This window comes from Camelus dromedarius, chromosome 27 (genome assembly GCF_036321535.1).
Source record: "Camelus dromedarius isolate mCamDro1 chromosome 27, mCamDro1.pat, whole genome shotgun sequence".
Lineage (NCBI taxonomy): Eukaryota > Metazoa > Chordata > Mammalia > Artiodactyla > Camelidae > Camelus > Camelus dromedarius.
Window position 1 is genome coordinate 20,750,352 of NC_087462.1, and position 21,161 is coordinate 20,771,512.

At 38.8% G+C, this 21,161-nt stretch overlaps 2 protein-coding genes across 5 annotated transcripts in view; one reads left to right on the plus strand and one right to left on the minus strand.

Annotated features, from left to right (window-relative positions):
• Positions 1 to 21,161, plus strand: part of CREBRF (CREB3 regulatory factor) — a 54,413-nt gene that overhangs the window by 22,178 nt on the left and 11,074 nt on the right. For all 4 annotated transcript variants that reach the window (XM_064480102.1, XM_064480101.1, XM_064480103.1 and 1 more), the window contains 4 exons: positions 4,256 to 4,450; positions 6,086 to 6,275; positions 7,522 to 7,595; positions 13,907 to 14,029. In XM_064480102.1, coding sequence (XP_064336172.1) covers positions 4,256 to 4,450; positions 6,086 to 6,275; positions 7,522 to 7,595; positions 13,907 to 14,029 — 582 coding nt within the window. The remainder of the gene's footprint in view (positions 1 to 4,255; positions 4,451 to 6,085; positions 6,276 to 7,521; positions 7,596 to 13,906; positions 14,030 to 21,161) is intronic.
• Positions 19,291 to 20,557, minus strand: LOC105089398 (N-glycosylase/DNA lyase-like). Its single transcript, XM_064480104.1, has one exon. It carries the CDS (start codon positions 20,185 to 20,187, stop codon positions 19,291 to 19,293), a length of 897 nt encoding a protein of 298 aa, XP_064336174.1. The 5' UTR covers positions 20,188 to 20,557.

The following is a 21,161-nucleotide window of genomic DNA, read 5'->3' on the forward strand; positions in this document are numbered from 1 at the left end:
GAGGTACTTCACTGTGGAAGAAAAGAGCTTATGCCCTTTCCTTGGTTTGCTTTAGGACTCAGTATAGTCTAGTAGAACAGTTGTCTTTTCTACTTAGCAGGGAAACTTCTCTCAACAGATTAATAACATCTGCTTTGAGATGTTTCAAGGAGAGCTGTCTTTGCAGCTAGTGGTGTTAATATAGCTCCCTCCTGGGACCACAGTGCTGTCCATGAGTGGTCCTTAACGTCTGAAAGATCAGCCCTGTTGTTTTGAGTCCCGTATTTAGAATTAGGGTAGGAAGGAGGGGAATGGTGAGAAAAGGAGTAATAACTAGGGTGATGACTTGGAAATGGAAAGAATGGGGAAGAAACACCTTTACCAACTGATGCTTAAAGGAATATATAAATCCAAGGAAGTCAGTAAATCCCCTCGTCACCAACCAAGACAGGCAAGGACTATGCTGTTGATTCCATCTCTGGTTGTAGTTTTGCTTTTCTTTGACTTTTAACTCCAGTTTAAGTTCATCCTTGATCTTTTGACTTGGTTTCACTAAGTGAAACTTAGTGAAAGTTTATTATTGGCTAAATGTTGAGAGATGAGTAGGCCCATGAGGAGAGACTACTTTATAAGCTGATCCTCATTTCCATTTTCTCAGCCTTTTGACTCTCATGGGGAGGGGGAACCAGTGTTACAGCTGGTGATGTCCTGTCATGCCATAGTCTCTTGCCCTGTCGCTTGTAGGAGAAGCCTGATTTGTGAGTTCACTGGTATTAAGCAAGCGACACTGCTTTAAAGCAGAGATGCTTTACCTGGTGCTCAGCAGGGTAAAGAGAGCTCTTCTCTTGGCACTGTTTAATGCATTTGGATGGCATTTAATTCACTTCGCTTCCAGTTGACTTGAAGTAAAAAGCTCTTCGGTTAGTATTGCCTGGACACCTCTCACAAATTTTAATGAATGACATGCTTTAACCACAAATCAATATTTTGTGGTATTTTGGGGGCTTATTCACATTTGCTAATGAAAATTTCCCTTCTTGGAAGAAAGAGCTAAAGAAGCGACTTTAGGAATACAAGCGTGAATTATTGGTGAGAAGCAAGAAGAAATTCTTTGAAGCAGGAAAGTGGGGATAGTTATAGTTTCTTCAGAGTGCTAGTTTTAGAGTGGGCTGGTTGGTTTAATTCGCAGCAGGCGGTTCACAAAGGCCCTTTTGTGATGACTCGCTCCCTTGATGCTGTTTCTTGGCAGTTGGCTACAACAGTGCCTGAGCCTACAAAGCTCCAGGAAAGGTGTAAAATGGAGTTTCAGTCCCTATTCTGGACTTGCTCCCAGGTTTTAATAGAGCCTATTCTGTGGACAGGCTACAACTGTTTGGGGTCATGGAATTACATGGTTATAAGGCTAAGAATTAGGCCCTCAGAATGAGAGTTTATTTTGTAATACCTACTAGACATTTTCATGATTGACTTTACCAGCTTAATGGGAGTAGTCTGGACTAACCAAAGATAAGTGATCAGAATTTTATGCAGTAAATACAGCCTTTTGGAATACCATTTGGTAATTGTGTCAGGGAGAAATAAGTTAGATCAATATGGTGATCCACCAAATGAAAAGAAAAGGGAAAAGCTTCATACGAAATGTTACATTAAACAGGCCACTGATTCTTAAAAGAAATTGAAGGGGCTTCCTATTTTTGTGTTCGGCACTGTGTGTGTTAGATTACTGGCTATGCAGAGATGAGCAAAATAGTCATGGTCCTTATCTTCATGGAGCTTAGAGAGGAGTGGGTTTATTTACTGTCATGTTTTCTCTGTCTTCTGATCTTATGTGTACTGTGACTTGGCAAGAGAAACATGCAGGATGAGAGTTTCTTAAAACTTATTTGACCATGGAACTCACTTGAGATTGAAGGCATGTCTTATAGTAATATTGTTCCTCAGAACATACTTTGAAAAATATTTAATTACCTTTAATGCAAGACCAATGATCTGGGAATATAATTTTTCTGCATCTACTTGATCACAGTAGTTGCTATTGAACAGTGGATGACTTTTACCAAATCCATTGTGTGTGTGTGAGATTATGAATTTGTCGTGTATGCTATTAGAAAATGTTAAAATATTAGGTCAAAGAAAACTGATGTCCCTTAAATACTTTTTTGGAAAAAGACTGAAGATTCATTCAGTAAACAAAACTGGTAACTAATTTGGATGGTACAGGAGAAATCCAAATCTTAATGACTTTGAATTTAACGTGGAATACATGTCAGGAAAAAAAATCCACTTAGACCATTAAACCGGATAAGCACAGGAGAAGGTTGCCTGAGGAAGCTGTGTATAAGGAAGTTTCCCTGATACTTTGGGCTGGGGTAGACTTAAGTGTGGAACACCAGTTCTCGACCCTGACAGGAAGATGAGAGTGTTTTGGTTGGTGCATCCCCCTGTATTGAGGTGTTCCCAGCCATACTAGGGTAATCTCTATGGGCCAGTAATTTTAACTTGGCCTTGTGGAGCAAGGGTCTTTTGAAAAAAGGCCATTTCTGATGGCACCATGTGGCCTTTGTACCTTTTCCAAAGCTAGGTTGATAACTAGACTAAGATAAAATCCTTTCAATTATTTATTTATTTATTTTGTTGAGGGAGGTAATTAGGTTTGTTTTTTTTTTTTAATGGAGGTATTGGGGATTGAACCCAGAACCCAAGTGCATGCTTAGCATGCACTCTACCACTAAGCTATACCGTCCCCCCCAAGATAAAATCCTTTAAAATGAAACATTAACACAAGTAAATAGGCCAAAGTTACCACTTCATGTATCTAACAAAATTTTAAAAAATCAGGTTTCTAGAAATGATTGTGTCACTCCACTTGTGCGTCATTTCTTAAAAAAGAATCTAAGGTTCTCTGTCACACTGCATGCCATGTTGTTCTGAATTACTACATGAGCATTATAATGCTGTTAAGCCAGCAGTGTTACAAAAGCTTATTTGACTGTTGCCTCAAAATCATTCTGCTATCCTTTTTTCAAAGGTTATGCTTATTGAGGTATAATTTTCACACAGTAAAATTCACCCCTTATTAAGTGTACTACTTTGAGTTTTGACAAGCACATGCAGTCATGTAACCACTGCCACCATAATCAAGATATGGAATAGTTGGATTACCCCGAGATGCCCCTTGTGTTCCTTTATAGGCAGCCCCTCCCTCCACCCCCAACTCCTGGCAACGACTTTGTCCCTATAGTTCTGCCTTTTCCAGAATGTTGTATAGATGGAATCATGTTCCGAATTAATTTTTAATCTGAAGAAAACCTGGTAAAATTCTAAACTCCTATGTTTTTCCCAAAATGTGCAGATGTCATCACTTTCTTAGTGTTAGTTCCAGAGGAGTCATGCTTTTAGGAGGGAGAGTGATCATTTTGCTTGGCCATTGCCGTCCAGTTTTTCCTGGCCACCTGAGGTTTAGGGCTGTGCACATCCCGTCTCTACTGCCCCAGGTATCCAGCACTAATCATGTGGAGTATACCTCTAAGACGGGCATGCTCTAAGGGTATTTCAGATTTACAGCTCTTCCTGTATTGGGTGTAACCAGTAGTTCTAGCAGCTCAGAATTAAGAATTTTGTGCAACTACCCACTAGTAGGGAAAATAACTTCTTAAAAAGTGAAGTAAATGCAAATTACTTCCAATAAAATATTAGTTCAAATAGGCATATAAGTTTTTATTTGAATAACCTGTGTGAGAGCTGTCATTTTTGTACTTTTACAAAAGCGGTAAGGTGGGAAGTGGGAAGAAAACCACTGCTACCTCACAGAGTTCCGCCTAGTGGGAAGCCATCCCAGAAATGCAGACAGCTCTCTGTCTGGCAGTGCTTCAGTGCATAAATATTAGACGGAAGACATTTAAAATCACAGTATAGTGTGTAAGTACCATTATCTAATGGTACTTTGGACATTCCTGTGGCTATATTTCATTACTCTCTCAATCTTACATGAAGATACAGAAAAGTATCTTACACTAAAAAGAGAAACCCAAGGAAGATAAACAGTGTAGTTATCTCTGTTTATTAATCCCTAAATATTTTGTGAGCTAGAGATTTCCATATTAAAAGTTACTTTATAGGTTTGGTTTATTATCTTTGACATGCTAATAATGTTTTCAGATGAAAGGAAATGTGTCAGGTGGCAAATAGAAGGGTTATTTTTGTGTGTCCTGACTGGTTCATTGAAATTTATGGAACTTAAGAAATTGGGAGGGGCTGCTTTTTTTTTTTTTTCAAGGCTATGAGAACGATTCTGTAGAAGACTTGAAGGAGATGACGTCAGTATCCTCTCGGAAGAGAGGTAAAAGAAGGTACTTCTGGGAGTATAGTGAACAACTCACACCGTCACAGCAAGAGAGGATGCTAAGGCCATCTGAATGGAACCGAGACACCTTGCCCAGTAATATGTATCAGAAAAATGGCTTACACCATGGTAAGAGGGGATTGCGATCATATATGTTGTGTCCCTCCCTCCCTCCCTCTCTCTCTACCTCTCTCTCTACTTTCTTCTTCTTTTTGAAATACAGTTGACGTACAATATTATGTTAGTTTCAGGTGTACTACATCGTGATCTGACATGTGCATACACTATGAAGTGGTCACCATGATATGTCTTAGTAACCATCTGTCCCTGACATTTCGCGTCACTTTTAAATAGAGGTACTAACTGCAATGCTTAGTCATCATCCACCGTCTGCAGCGTTCAGCCCTGCCGAGCGGGCTGGAGGGTAGAACAGTGCGGAGCTGCTGTGTCTGCTGTGACTGCGCTTCACTCACAAATAGCTTTTATCCGTGTTGAGAGCCATCGCCTAAACAGGGGGAACAGCTTGTGTAAAAGCAATTTCTAGTCACTTGTCAGTCTACATATCCTACCCAGGAAATGACCAGGGGACTGCTGGTCCCTCACCTGTCTCAGCTGCTGTAGACAAGAAGGGTTGGGGAGGGAGAGCATCTTGGGGCTCCAGCATCTCTGTCCTCCACTCGTGTCCACTCTCCAGGCCTAAATGTGAACGGGAGAGTGGAATCAAAACGGTGGTGGGGAGAAAGAGGAGCAAAAGGAAAGGAGAGGAAGAATAATTGTGGAGAAAAGGAATGGAGCAGGAAGAACTGAATATTAGGAGTCAGGAGGGGCTTATAATCTTAAGTAGGCCGCATTTTGAACTGTGGACCCAGAAGGATGTAGTTAAGTAGAATTTCTTCTGCAGAAATGTTATTCCAATGTCTGTACGAGAAGAGGGAGGGCACTCATAAGCTTGGAGCTCAATAAACAGTTCAGTAGTCACTCATGCTACAGACTTAGCTAAGCGTTTTTGACATAGAAATTGTATCAGAAGTATATTTGTATGTCATTTTCCCTCTCCACTGGCACTCAGGTCTATACTGTCTTACAGTGAATAAAGACCTAGCTTTTGACTTTAGAACAATTTTCTACCAGAAATGAAAAGACAGATCCAATAAATAGGTCCAGGTAGCATGTGGTGAGTGCTAGGGAAGTTGTTCAGGGTATTGTAGTACCTGCAGTCATAGGGAAAGACTTCTTGAGTCTTCTGTAATGTTATTTATCAAACTAATTGAAGAAGTGGTTTCCAAAAAGGCAATCTTTACTTGTTGGACTTTTAAGTCCAACACAGGAATATACATGTCTGACAAATTTTCAGTCATAGCAAAATGTCTTGGTTTGGATAAAATTTTCAAACTCTCTGCTGACCACATCCTGTGCCCTAGCCCCGATTTTTGTGTGCAGGTGAACTTGCACTCCAGTCCTGGAGTTTGAAATGCTTATTACTGCCATGCAGATAATTAAGAACCTGTCATGCTGGGACTAGAAACCTTGAGGTGGAGAAGGGCTGGGAACAGGCTGGAGTCGTGCAGTGTTATTCCCGTTTCACAAGCTGGGAAGTCTGAGAAGAGGGCAGCCCCCTAGCATAGGTTGTTCATATGCTGAGACTTCTGAAAAAGAAAGGGGGGAGGGGAGAAATGGGGTTTTAAAATGTGGCTGTAGAAAATGTACCTCTTGTTAAATAAAAATAGGATGATCTCACTTAAGCTTCTTTTAAAACATCTATAGGGAAATACGCTGTAAAGAAGTCACGGAGAACGGACGTAGAAGACCTGACTCCAAATCCTAAAAAACTCCTCCAGATAGGCAATGAACTACGGAAGCTGAATAAGGTGATCAGTGACCTGACTCCAGTCAGTGAGCTTCCCTTAACGGCGCGGCCGAGGTCAAGGAAGGAAAAAAATAAGCTGGCTTCCAGGTAAATGCTCATCCTGTTCATTCATGCGATTGAAGTCTAGGAGGTGGGGTTCGACTTCCAGTGAGCTTTTGTAGAGATGACCCTCGGCCATTTATTGAGAAATATACTTTTATAAACAGTGCAATGAGAGTATTACAATTTTTCCTTTGAAAGTAAAAGACGGTATTTATGCTTCATGGAGGAAGTTTTTAAAGAGGAGAGGTGAATGAACTCAAGAGCCTTACAGTATAACAATGAAAATTTTTGTCATAGCTTTATTTTTTGTTTGTTTTGAAGTAAGTCAGGGTGTTTTTTTTTTAACTGAGATATGACTTAACTTGTGGTAGAATTCATCCCTTTTAGTGTACACTTCTATGAGTTTTGACAAACATATCCAATCATGTAACCATGACCACAATCAAGATACTGAACGTTTTTGTCACCTTAAAATTTTTTCTTATGCCTCTTTGTAAAAGTGAACTCCTTCTCTCACTCCTCACCCATTGCAACCATTAATCTGTTTTCTGTTCCTTCAGTTTTGACTTTTCTAGAATGCCATATAAATGGAATCATACCATATGTAGCCTTTTGAGTCTGGCTTTGATTTCACACACAGTGAATTTGGGATTCATCCATGTTGCTGTGTGAAAAAATAGCTTGTTCCTCTTTATTGATAGTAGTAGTCCTTCAGAGTGATATGCTGCCATGCATCCGCTCACCAGTTGAAGGGTATTTGAGTGATTTTCAGTTTTTGGCGGTTAGGAATAAGGTCACCATGAACATTCACTTACACGTGTTTATGGGAACGTAAGTTTTCATTTCTCCTGGGGAAATAGCCAGGAGTGTATGTTTAACTTTATAAGAAAAAGCAGTAGTAGCTATTTCCAAAGGAATGAAATAAATTTTCAAAAATATCTACTATTTTCCAAAGTAGCCGAATGTACTATATTTTACATCCCCACCAGCAACATATGAAGGTCCCGCTTACTGCACATCTTCTACAGCACTGGGTATTGTCAGTTTTTGTTTGTTTATTACTTCAGTGTACTGGCTGCAGCTTCATTTTTGAATGTATGCTAAAATTTAAAGAAATAAGTTTGGGTAAATGATTATATTGTATGTTTTGGAATAACTGAGTCCCTTGATATAAACATCAGTAGGCAGTGATTTTTGGTTGCTGTTAAAAAATGTCTGACAGCAGCAAAAAGAAGTATATTTTGAATGTTCACTTGAAAAAGTCTGAACTGATTGCTCCTTCCTTTCACAGGGCTTGTCGGTTAAAGAAAAAAGCACAGTATGAAGCTAATAAAGTGAAATTATGGGGCCTCAACACAGAATATGGTAAACTTACACTTTTAAGAATTCGATAAACTTCCTTTTACCTTGCTGACCATTCTCTTTTTCTTTGGTTTTGTTTTTTGCTTTCCGTGTGTCCTGCCCAGTTTTCGGCCCCTTTTGTTCGTCCACTCAGTAAGCCACACGCTCGCTCTCAGTCGTTCACGTCCTCCTGTTAGCGTGTCTGTATCTGTGGCTCCTCAAGCCAGATCTCATCTCTGTCCTAAAGAGCTCATTCTGTTGTGACCATGGTACTCTCTGGCTTCCACTTTACAGTTCTGTTGCTGGGCTAGCCAATTTTATTGGCTAATGTATATTTTAACCTTTCAGTGGATAGTTTAGATACATGTTTTACAAATTTGATTGCTCATTAGAATCATCTATGCAAAATGTGGACTCCTAGGCTTCTCCCCAGATCCTCTGAATTGTAATCTATGCAAGTGGAACTTGGGAATCCATATTTTTACCATTTTCTCAGATTACTCTTACACAGCCATCCTAGCACATATTTGGGAACTCTTGGCTTAGATCATTGCTTCCCAGTCTTTCACATCACGGCACGTGCGGATAACTGTCATCTCTAAGGCAGCCTGGAATATAACAGAGCAGGCTGCTCCTGGCTGAGAGGATCATTGTCTCACACATGTGGAACACTTCTGCAGCATACCAGAGGGCTGGAAAGCTCTGCTTTTAATAAGCACTCCCCTCCTTCCCCCCTTGCTCTGTTGCTCTTTCTTAAGCCTGGTATCATAAAAGGCCGTATATTCCTTTGCCTCTAAAATTGTCCTCTTCCCTGTGTAGCTCTTGGGCTAAGTTGTGTCCAAAAGGAAACAGTGGCTAAATGAGCAATGATTATTTGTTTCCAGAGCTTTTCTTAAGTCCAGCATGATGTCTGGCACACAAGTGCTCAATTAACATTGTGTAGTTTTTCTTAATCCTTTATCTTGATGATCTTGTTTCCATTTGTGAGGACAGAAAGGGGATTTCCAACTGTGAAGTTTACAACCTGTGAAATGAACTGATGGTTTTATTTATTTATGGCTACACAGGAACTCTTATCAAGGTATATGAATTAAGTAAAACAAGAGTTGGTTTGTTGGAGTGGCAGTCTACCCATTTTCCTATTATTCTTTCTTGCTACTGAAGCATTTTGACCTTATACTCTGTGAGTGTATCTGTACAACAATTGCAATTTCTTGGGCATTCATATTTCAGAGCCTAGTGACTCACACTGCAGGGAGAGGTGATGGGCCACTAGGAGCCTCTGGGTCTCTTTTTCTCTGGACACATGTAGGCATCTGTCTGTGTGGTTCAGTTAATATATCTATCTATCCATAATGATGTACACCTGTGTGGCCATATATTTTTGCATTTGTATGTATGTACATGCACGCCCACACACACATGCTTTCTGTCTGTGATGTATATATACTCTGGGGTGGAGAACAACTGGGGAGTTGGTAAGGGCCAGGAGGGTGTATATTTCTGAATATGTTCAATCTCAAATTGAGTTTTTGATGGCTGACTTAAATTTCTTGTTTCCAAAGCTAACTTAAAGCCTCTGATATTTACATGTAGGGAAAGGCCTGTCTTTAAAGGGTAGCATTTTCTTCTTAGTTAGTCAGCATGGAGGGAGAGGACCTTCCCCTTTTGTCTTACTAGCGTCTCTCTCCAGTCTTGGGAAAGAACAGCCTTGACTATTGGTTTAGAAGACGTCTCCGAACCAATGAGATAACTCCTGTGTGGTTTGCCACATGCAGTTTGAAAATTCTTCCCAGGGTTTCTGATACGTCTCTCAAGGGAACAGTGTCCTTGATTCCTCTCAGTAGCTGTGAGTCACTCTGTTACTGCTTTGTGGAACAGTTTTATCCATTGTCTATCTATTGACCTAATGGTTTCTAGCATTTGTGATTCACAAATCAGTGACATTTGAAAAAGATTTGGGGACTTGGGAACCATAGGATGGCCAGGTTTATATTTTGCCAGGTAAGGAGATTAAAAAGAACATCATCCATGACCCCTGTAATTTCATACAAGAAAGGACATTTTAGCTTTAAAACATTGAGACAGGCATAAACTCAGAATAGAATAAAATATGCTTTATGAAAAATGTATTCTGTCATTCTTATCCTTTCTAATTTGTCATCAGCTAGCACCATTCCAAACACTAGCTTCAGGGACCCAGTACTGTCCTACTCACCCTGTCCTGTCCTGCCAAACCTCCTCCTCCTGTTGACTCCTCCTACTCACCAGAAGCTGCCCTGTGAGTCACATGTAGGTTTGTTGACTCAGAATGAGAAGTAAAACTGCTAAGAGGACTGGACCTTCACCCTGATCAGCCTATTTTGTCCCTAAGCAAGCTATGTGAGAAAATTAAAACTAGAAAATTCTTGGGTGAACATGGAATCAAAGCAGGAGGGATCTGTTACAGGTTGAGTGTCCTCACTTTCTGAGCCAGATGCCTCCACTTCCTCACCCAGGGGTTTTTGATGGTGTTAAATAGAGCCCTACACCTCTGCCCTCCCTGCCCCCTGTGTCCCGGCATGGGTGCTGCCCAGATTGAGAAGAGCTCTTCTGTTCTGTTTCAGTTTCGATTTTATAGTGGAGTTTTTTTCCTTCTTTTTAAAGGTAACCTGATTATTTTACCTGTTGAGGATGGGGGAACCTCATCGCTTCTCATAAATCCAGACTGCCTGTAAAGGTCCTTATGTATATTTGAGAAAATGGTGTTCTCTCCCAGTTATTCATTGAAAAGAAGCATAAATTTCTTGCTTCATGTGATTTAGGGAGTCAGTTGCGCTTTCCTTGTTTAGTGACACATTTTATATATATTGTCCCTACATGAATTTTAAACTGCTTTCCTCCCAAATATTTCTCACTTTCCTCTTCAGTATCAGTCTGGATTGGTCTCTTCTCAGTATTAATAGATGAGGAATAACAAATTGTTATTGTTAACTGTTGCAAAGCAGTCTCTAAAGTGGTAGAGAGTTATTTCAGACCATAGGAATCCTGTGTGTTGAAAGTAGAAATGAGCTCCCCCTCACAACTTTACTGAGATGTAATTGAAGTATAGTAACTACATATTTAAAAAGTATTATTTGATTAATTTGGACATGTGTATATACATGTGAAACCAGTCAAGATCATTTGAACATTTTTATCACCTCCAAAAGTTTCCTAGTGCCCCTTTGTAAGCTAATCCTCTCCCTCCCTTCTATCCTCAGATAGCCACAATCTGCTTTTTGTCATGACAGATTAGTTTACATTTTCTAAAATTTTGTATTAACAGAATCCTACAATATGTTCTCTTTTTTTGCCTGGCTACTTTCACTCTGCATAATTATTTTAAAGTTCCTCCATGTTTTTGCCTGTATCAATAGTTAAATCCTTTTCATTGCTGAGTAGTATTCCATTATAATAGATATACCAGTTTGTTTATCCATTCTTCTGTTGATGGATACTTCAGTGGTTTCTAGCTTTTGCAGTAACAGTGCTGCAGTGAATATTCTTGTATAAGTGTTTAGGTGGACATGTTTTTAATCTCTCTTGGTTATATACATAGGAGTAACTTTATAAGAAATTGCCAAACTGTTTTCCGAAGTGTCTATACCATTTTACATTCTCAAAAACAGTGTAGGAGGATTCTGGTAGGTTTACATCCTTGCCAGCAGTTAGTAGGGTCAACCTTCTTAATTTTAATTAACCTAATGGGTGTGTGGTGGTATCTCATTGTGGTCTTAATTTGCATTTCTTTGATTAATGATGTTGAACATCTTTACCGAACTTACTGGCTATTCATATATTTTGTGTGTGTGAAGCATCTGTTAAAATATTTAGCCATTTAAAGCCCTTGTCTTCTAAAAGTTCTTTAGATACAAGTTCTTTTTTTGGTATATATATATTGAAAATATTTTATTCTAGTCTTTGGATTGCCTTTTTGTTTTCTCACTGACATCTTCCAAAGAGCAAAATTTTTAAATTAACAGTTAGGTGTGTGATCATTTCCAGGTTAATTTTTATGTGTGGTGTAAAGGCTAAGAGTTGATTTTTTTTTCCCCATGTGACTATCCAGTTCATCAAGCACCATTTATTGAAAGGACTTTCCTTTTCCCATTGAATTGTTTTTGTATCTTTGTAAAATCAGTTGACCCTATATGTATGGGTCTACTTCTGGACTCTGTATTCTGTTTGTCTTCCTTTATGTGAATACACAGTATGTTACTGTAATTTTACAGTAAATCTTTTAAGTCTGATAGTGTTAGTCCTTGTTAGTCTTCCAATTTTGTTCTTCCCTTTCAAAGTTGTTTTGGCTATTCTAGGGCCTTTGCGTGACCATGTACATTTTGAAATCAGTTTATAACTTTTTACCAAAAAAAAAGTTTCCTGAAATTTTGATTGGAATTGCTCTGAATTTATAAATCAATTTGGAGAGAATTTACCATGTTAGTAAAATGGAGGCTTTCAATCCATAAACTTGCTATCTCTTTACATCTAATTAAGTCTTCTTTAATTTCATTGTGTCTTCTTTTATAGTTTTCAGTGTAGAGTGCTTGAACATCTTTTTCCTTTGTTTTATCCTTTTTATCCTTTGTTTTATCCTTTGTTTCCTGGGTGTCTTATATTTTTTGGTACTGCTGTAAATGGACTCATTTTTGAATTTCAAACTCTTTGTTGCTAATATATAAAATGGATTTTTGTGTATTACTCTTATACCTTGTTATCTTACTAAATTTATTAGTTCCAGTAGTAGGTATGTAGATGCCCTGGGATTTTCTGTTTAAGCAGTCATCTCCTGCAAATAGAGTTGGGCTTTTTCCTTCATTCTTGATCTTTATGCCTTTTAATTCTATTTCTTGCCTTATTGCAATGTCTAGGACATTAAATAGAAGTGGTGATTGCTATGTTCGCAATCTCAGAGGGGAAGCTTTCACCTTTAAGTTGGTGTTGGCTGTAGGCTTTTTTGTAGATGAGATGCTCTGTGTAATTTTGAGTAAGTTCCCTTATTTTTCTAGTTTGATTTATCATGAATGGATGTTGAATACTGTCATTTACTTTTTGTGTGTGTGTGCATTTATTGGAACACTTTGTTCTCCCTTATTCTTGGTTATATATCACACATCCCCCTGTTAATGTGGTGAATTACATTAACTGATTTTTTGATTAAACCAACCTTCTGTTCTTGGAGTAAACTCTATTTGTTTATGATGTATTTTCCTTTTTATATTAGAGTCTTTTGCAAATATTCTGTGAGATTCTATTCCAGTATTTTAATTTGGATTCTGTCACTAATATTTTGTCAATTATTTTTATGTCTGTATTCAAAAGGGATTTTGGTCTGTAATTTTCTTTCTTTGTCAGGTTAGGTATTTGGGGATACAGGCCTTAGAGAATGAATTAGACTATCATCTTTCTTCGTTTTTGAAAATTTTTGCTAAGATTGATTTTATCTCTTTATTGTACATTTGATAGAATTTTCCATTGAAATCCTCTGGGTTTTCTTTTGGGAATATTTTTTGATAAATTCAAAAACTAGAAATTTCTTTATTAGAAATGGGCTATTCAGATTTTCCAATTCTTCTTGTGTCAGTTTTGTTAAGTTACATTTCAATAAATTTGTCCATTTCATTCAAGTTGTTGAACTTCTTGACATAGCATTTTCGTATTATCCTTTTAATGGTTCTAGATTCTGAAGTGATAACCTCTTTTTCATTTTAGGTCTAGGTGATTGAGCAATATAGCTGGGGATGGGGGGACGAGGGTAGCAGAGGGTATCAATTTCCATATTTTCAAAGAACCAGCTTTTTGCTTTGTTAACTTTCTCTACTGTGTGTGTTTATGTTCTGTTTTATTGATTTCTGCTCTTATCTTTATTATTTCCCTCCTTATATATTTTTGGTTAGCTTTGTTCTTTTTTTAAAAGCTTCTTAAGGTGGGGAAATTTATTTTTCAAGCTTTGTCTTTGAAGGACTCTGATTTATTTAATAAACATTTACTAAGACCCTCTGATTCGATATACCAGGCACCGTCATAGGCCTTAAAACTGTGAAGACAAGTAGGGCAAATTGCTTACAGGGTAGTGGACACTGATATGTGTCCACAACGTGTTATCAAAAGTGGCACATCATTTGAAATTAGTCTCTTGTGTAAGAGAGAAGGTTTATAACCATCACTGCTTAATGTTTTCTTATATATTCTTCAATGTATTGAATACATTGAATGTATTATAAATTCTTTTAATTGAATATCTATTATTACATAGTAAAAGTAAATTTTTCTCTGTTAGTGACATGTTCCAAGTGTCTTGTTCTGTCTTACAGATAATTTATTATTTGTAATCAACTCCATCAAGCAAGAGATTGTAAACCGAGTACAGAATCCAAGAGAGGAAAGGGGACCCAACATGGGACAGAAGCTTGAAATCCTCATTAAAGATACTCTTGGTAAGAAGAATATTGGATAAATTAATAACAAATAATAACATGTAATGTAAGATACATGATTCAAGGGGATACAAATTGTTTTAAGGAAAAACTCAAGTGCTCTCATGGTGGTCACTCTCCTCTACGAGTAGTTTTTGTCTCTTGAGATTTAGCATTTGTACACGTGTCCTGTTGGTTAGCACAATTTATTACTCAGACTTCATCATTGAACGGTTTTAACACTTAGGAAAGATAAACTTCTAGCAACTTTAACCTTTTGTGGGGAAAATAAAGATCCCTGAACTTGTCAAGCCTGCAGTTTATTCTTTAGTGGAGTTTCCTACCCATTTATAGGATTCTAACAAACATGATCATCTGGTTTTCCATCCCTGAACAGATTGTATAACATGGGGGAGGAACAGTGAGGCGGGCATGCCGAAGGCAGTCAGAGCGATGCCTGACGGGGAGGATAGAGGGAGCTGATGCACACAAAGACATGAGAACCCCCGAGGCCCAGGAGCTCAGCTGCCGTAGGAGCAAATCACCCCATGATCAGTAGCATCCCAAGGGCATTACGGCATAGCACAATCCATGAAAACCCTGAAGCATCATGAAATTGGTTCAGCTATATTATATATTCCTTGTTTAACAGTATTTATTCTAGGACTGTCTCTTAAATACCAGTTCTGACATAGTCATTGTGTAGAGTGGTAAACTTTAGTTACCTGAGCATTTTCTTCCAGTTCATTTTTCCTGATGATGCTGACTGTGTATTGAATTAGGTAACTTAAAAGAAGCAGAGTTTACTTTTCCATCATTAGTTAGTTACTTACTTTAATTTTAGGGTGCCAACACTATAATTTAATTTTTTTAAATTGTAAATATCTTGGAATTCGTTAAGAGAATTTTTTGACTTCCAGTTATTATAAACTCATTCATTCCACAAAATTTTTTCAGCACCTACTGTGTGCCAGGCTTTGGGGGGGGGGATACAGGGTTAATAAGCTGAGACTTGGTTGCTGCTCTTCTTACCAAGTTTGTAATCTAAACCAATGAAAGACAACAAACAGAAAAACAAAAACAAATAACATTGTGGCAACTGCAATAAAGAACTCAAGATGCTAAATAGAGTGGAGTGAGCGAGAATATTTTATTTCTATTTTTACAGAGAGACTACTCATAGCTACCAAAATGATTGCATTTTCTTTAATTGAAAATACATATTGAATGCTCCCATTCATTTAGTAAGTTTCTCATGGTCTTTGAAATTATTTATTAGTTTCTCTTAATCAGCATTGTGTTCATACTGAATGTAAAATATGCTAGTATTTTCCTAAACAACCACTTCCTTCTTAACTTCCATGTAGATTAATTCCACACCCAAATATTAAGCAAAACATGGAATAGTAATGATGAATTTGCTTGACTTTTACTTCAAATGAATTGATACTATTTTAGTGTTTTATATCTTCTTTCATAGCATTTCTGTTTCCTTTCTTATTCTTTAAAATCATTTTCAGTTTTCTTTTGTTAGGTAGACGGAGGGATTTAATGTTACAAGAAAAAATTCTTCCTACCTTTTTTTATTAATTTAGAGGTCTTATATATTGATAAGCTTGTGTTTTCCCTATATACCTGGTTGTCAGTTTTACCAGGTACAGTCTTTGACTCACATTTTCTTGCCTGGAGTATTTTAAATATGTTTCTGCATTTTTCTCCTGACAGAAAGTATTGCTATTGAAAAGCTAATAATTGCCTAAGTTTTTTCCCATTATGTCATTTGCCATTTTTGCCCAGTTGTCAACAGGATTTTTTTTCTTTAAATCCCAGTCATTTTACTAGACCATGTCTTGGAGTTGGTCATTTTAGGTTGATATTCACATGTATGCTCTATGCTCTTTCTGAATGTAATTTTAGATCTTCTTAGCAAAATGATTACCACAAGTCCAGCTAACATTCATCAATATATGTAGTTGCAAAATATTTTTTCTTGTGATGTTTTTTGAGATCCTCCCTACTAGCTACTTTTGGATATACAGTACCATATTATTAACTGTAGTCACCATGCTGCACATTACAACTCTATGACTTATTCATCCTATAACTGGAAATTTGTATATTTTGACCACCTTTCATCCATTTTGCCCAATCCCTACTCCCGCCTCAGGCAGCCACCAGTCTGTTTTCTGTATCAGTGAGCTTGAGGGGGTTTTGTTGTTTTTTTGTGCGGTTTTTGGTTTGTTTATTTTTAGATTCCACATATAAGTGACATCATACGGTATTTATCTTATTCTGTCTGATTTATTTCACATAACATCATGCCTTCCGTGTCCATGCATGTTGTCAGAGATGGCAAGATTTCGTTCTTTTTTATGGCTGAATAATATTCCAGTGGGGTGTGTGTCTGTGTCTGTGTCTGTACACCACAATTTTTTTATCCATTCATCTATTGATGGACATATAGGTTGTTTCCATGTCTTGGCTACTGTAATGTTATAATTAACATGGGGCTTTATTTCTAATTCTTTCCTGAATTTTTATATTTCTGATTTGTGTTTCTTATGTCTTAAAGCATTTGCTTTAATGTCTTTAGTTAATTTTGAAATAACAGTGGGTATGGTTTTCACCCATTTTGTGGTCAAGTCTTCCAGGCATCCTCTCATTGGTTGCAGGAGTCTCTTACTCCCTTTTTTTTCTTACTCCTTTTTTATGGGATTTTGACCTTGTTGCTTTTCTGTTAATCATTTGTATGTGAAATGAGTTTTTCTGAACTTTTAAAAGAAAGTTTGCTTCAAGATAGTTTTTCTAACTTCAAACTTAACAGAGTGTCCCGTGTTTTCAGGAAACGTAAAAAAATGTCTCGTATGCTTTCATGAGATGGTCATTCTGGTCCATCCAAAAGAGGGGACACAGGAGAGGAGCAGGAAAAGAAAGTTCATCCTAGAAAGACAGAGTTACCACATGCCACGAGGGGGCCACACGAGGGGAGCACTAAGGGAGCAGGCGCAACCCATCAGGTCAGGAGGAAACAGGGAGAGAACAAAGGAAGCTGTGGGCAGGTGCCTTTATCAGGGGTCAGGGCGAAGTGCAAAGGCAGAAGGTGCGAGGGGACTTCTTGGGTGCATTTGAATGTCACTAGGCCACTCTATTTTAATTCTCAACAGTGCTGGCCTGTGTCCTACGAGGGAGTCCTGGCTAGCCATGTTTTCTGAGTTCATAGAAGCTGGACTGCTCCAGCCCCTTCACATCTGTGAGCCCCGCACTCACCTTATACTCATTGTTTGTTTAGACGGGCTCTCACAGCCTCGGCTGCCCTCCAGTTGTCCTCTCGTCCCTCCCAGCGACTAACCTGCTGGCCACTTCAGGTGGCCAGGTTCTCAGGTCCACTACTTCCTTTTGACTCGTCCCACACAAGTAGTAATAATGTGAATGCCAGGCGGCTCAGCGCCTTTGGTAGTTTATTCCTGTCTTCTTGAATTTTGAGGTTCATGGAGATAACTTGTCACTTGTTAAAGTTTTCCATAGTTTTTTTATTTGATTGCTCTGTTTTTATGTGAGGAGTTGAGGAGATTAAAAATCCATGCTGCAATATGACTATCTTCCCAGAATTCCCCTCTGGGGCAGTTTATTTTTAATTTTTATTGAAAAAAATTGGGGGGGGGATAATTACGTTTATTTATTTATTTAATGGAGGTGCTGGGGATTGAACCCAGGACCTCATGCATGCTAAGCATGTACTCTACCACTGAGCTGTACCCTCCCCACCTTGGAGCAGTTTAAATATGTTGGAGCTTCTTTTCCTGAAAGGTTGTAGAATACTCTTTTGAAACTGTCTGGCCCAGTGTGGTTTTGTGATTAACTCTTTGAAAACTTTCTTTATGTCCTCTATGATAATTTGTCTGTCAAATTGCAAGTTCTTCTGGAATCAGTTCTGATAATTTGTATATCCCAGAAGACTACCCACTTCCTCCAGGCTGTCAGATTTATTAAAATTGAGCAAAACAATCTTTGTTTCTTAATTTCCTTTGTATCGGTGGTTAGCGCTACATTTTTCATTTCTTTTTTTATATCTATCATGTTCCCCTTTTTTTCTTGAATTGATTGGTTTCAGGTTATTCTACTCCCTCCCCTCCAAAGAACTAGCTCTTGAATATATCAGTTCTTTTAATTTCTTCAGGTAGATGTTTAATTCATTTCTTTTTATTCCTTCTTACTCACTAATATAATTAAAAATCTTTGACATTTCTTCCAAGCACTGCTTAGTTGTATCTCACAGATTCTGATGAATCATATTTTAATTATTTTCTGAATACTTTGAAATTTTAGGTTTGATTTAGTCTTTGACCCAAGGAATTTTTGAGAGAGATTTAAAATTTTCCAGAAGACCGGGAATATTATCTTCTGGTTTTATTATTATGTTCTTTTGTGATTTATTGAGATTTTTTAGCTACCTATTATATGATTGTAATTTTAAATATCTTGTGGGCATTTGTAAAGAAGATATATTTTCTGTTTTATATTAAAACTCCAATATATGTTAATTTGCTAATCTTAATTAAATCTTCTTTTCCTTTTGATTTTTGTAAGAGTTGTTCATTTACTCTGTGTAGTACTGAGAAAGGCCCCCACTCATGTGTTTCAATTTCTTCTCATATTTTGTGTTTTGGTTTTTGAATGTTGGATGTTTGAGTATGATTTTTACTACTAGGTCTTCATTGTAGACTGCAATCTTTATCATCAAGAAGCACACATCTTTTGTCTTGTTTACAGTTTTTCCCTGAATTCGGTCTTGTCTGATATTACAGTCATGAATGCAGCTTATTATTTATATTTGCTAGGTATTTCTTTGCTTGTTAGTCTTTTATTTGCAATCTTTCTAAATTACTTTATATTAGATACATCTCTTTTTAAAAGATCTTAGATTAAAATTTTAATTTAATTTTGATCATATGCCATAAAATTCACTCTTAGATATTTATGTATAACTTATAGTTGGATTTTCTTTGTTAGCCAGTCTAGAAGTTCTTCTTTAATAGGTGAGTTTAGCTCATTTTTTTTCCATACAAATGTTTCTGTTTTATTGTTCCTTCTTGTAATAGAAGAGGTTAAAACCACAGGTAGCTCTGTTTCCCCCGACAATCCACACCCTATATTGTTGAGCAAACTGCTTGATTTGAGGGTGCCTGACTCCTGAGCCCCCTTTCCAACAAGACTGGATGGGGGAGAGAAGTGGGGGATTGAGGGGGGGGTGTTTGGGGAATCCCTGTGTCCAGTGCTCCCACCTAGCCTTCCAGCCCCATGTATCTCTTTCTGCACTTTGCTGGTGGCTCCTGAGCTCGGTGGGCTTGGCGCAGGTCAGCACTGAACAGCACTGCTTGGCCCCAGCCAGCATAAGGTCCCCACAGGCTCCGGAAAAGGTTTCTCAGTTCCTTGTTGGCTTGGGGGCTCGGACCCTTGGCTTGGGTGGTAGTGGGGTGCCAGCTGCAGTCACGCTGGGCGATCTGCCACACGTGGATGTCCACAGGCACAGCCTGGGGCTTGTCTAGGGCCATCAAGCAGATGCAGTCGGCCACCTTGGTGCCTACCCCTGTCAGGGTGCAGAGGGCCTTGTGGGCCTCCTTGTAAGGGGCCTTGCACAGCTGCTGCAGCCAGGGAAGTCCACCCCATTCTTCCGGGATGGCTTGGGCACTGGCACGCACGTAACGGGCACGGTACCCCAGGCCCAACTTTCTGAGCTGAGCTTCCACTTCCAGCCCAGCCAGGACCTGCAGCCGGGGGAAGCCATAGTAGGTGACATCATCAAGCTGGATGAGCCGAGGTCCGAAGGCCTGGCAGAGCTGCTCCACCATGCCCATGATGCGGGCAATGTTGTTGTGGGAGGAACAGATGAAGGAGAAAAGGCATTCGATGGGGTCCTGTTGCAAGAGTCCCACACCTTGGAATTTCTGAGCCACCTCTTGAAAGTGGGGGTCCATGGAACTCCAATGGTGATACAGTTGAGCCAGGCTGACAATCAGCTGGAAGTACTGTCGCATGGCCTTTAGCTCTTCTGGTGTGGCTTTGCCAACCTGGCCCTTGTCCCCTCGGTACACAGTGCAGTAGAGCTGTTCCTCAGTCTGCGTCAGTGTCCATACCTGGTCCGCCAGCACGCCACTCCCACGCGCAGGGCTTTGCTCCATCTACGGGAAAGACTGTCCAGAAGCCAGAATCAGGTCCAGGCGCAGCTCAGAGCGTGGACAGGGGATGGAGGCCCACAGGGCGGGGATGGAGGCTAGAGTACGATGCCCCATGCTACCGGGCAGAAGGGAGAGGGCTAACATTTCCACGTCTGGACCCGCCCCATTATGGACCCCCCCACTCAGAACAGCTCCACTTGCTGCCAAGAGACCACACCCCCACTAAGGCCACGCTCCTCAAGTAGCTCATTTTTATTTATTGATATATGTTGGGTTTTAGTTCTGTCATCAGAAGATCTGTTAGGGTTTGTTCATTTGGCGTTCTTGCCTTTTTATGTCATTCCCTGTGTGATCCATTATTACAGTTTCATTTTTGTATGTGTCTCTGATAATTTGCAGGCCCTGCATTTTTGTCTTGCAGGTTCGCTCTTTGACTGTAACATAACATGTATACTTATTTTTTTCCCTCAACTCTTCATTTACGATATCAATCCTACAAGAAAAGTAGAAAGAAACAGTACAATGAACATCTGTGTATCATTCACCTAGATTCACCAGTTGTTAATATTTTGCTGCATTTGCTTTATTTCTGCCTCTGTCTACATTTTTCCCCTAAATATTTGAAGGTAACTTGTAAACATGTGACTCTTCCCCCCTAACTACTGCTTCAGCATGGATTTCTCAAGAACGGGACATTTTCTTACTTAGACATAATACTCGTATCACTTCCTGCTTCACATTGATACAATACCTATGTGGAGTCCATATTTGAATTTCCCCAGTTGTCTCAGTAATGTCGTTTATAACCTTTTTGTTTTTGATCCAGTTAAGGATCATGTATTACATTTAGTTGTCTTTTTTTTTTTTTCTGTCTCCTTTAATCTAGATGAGTCTCCCAGCCTTTTTTTTCCCATGAAAAAATACAGGTAGTTGACCTTGTAAAATGCCCCACTATCTGAATTCGTTTCCTCGTGATT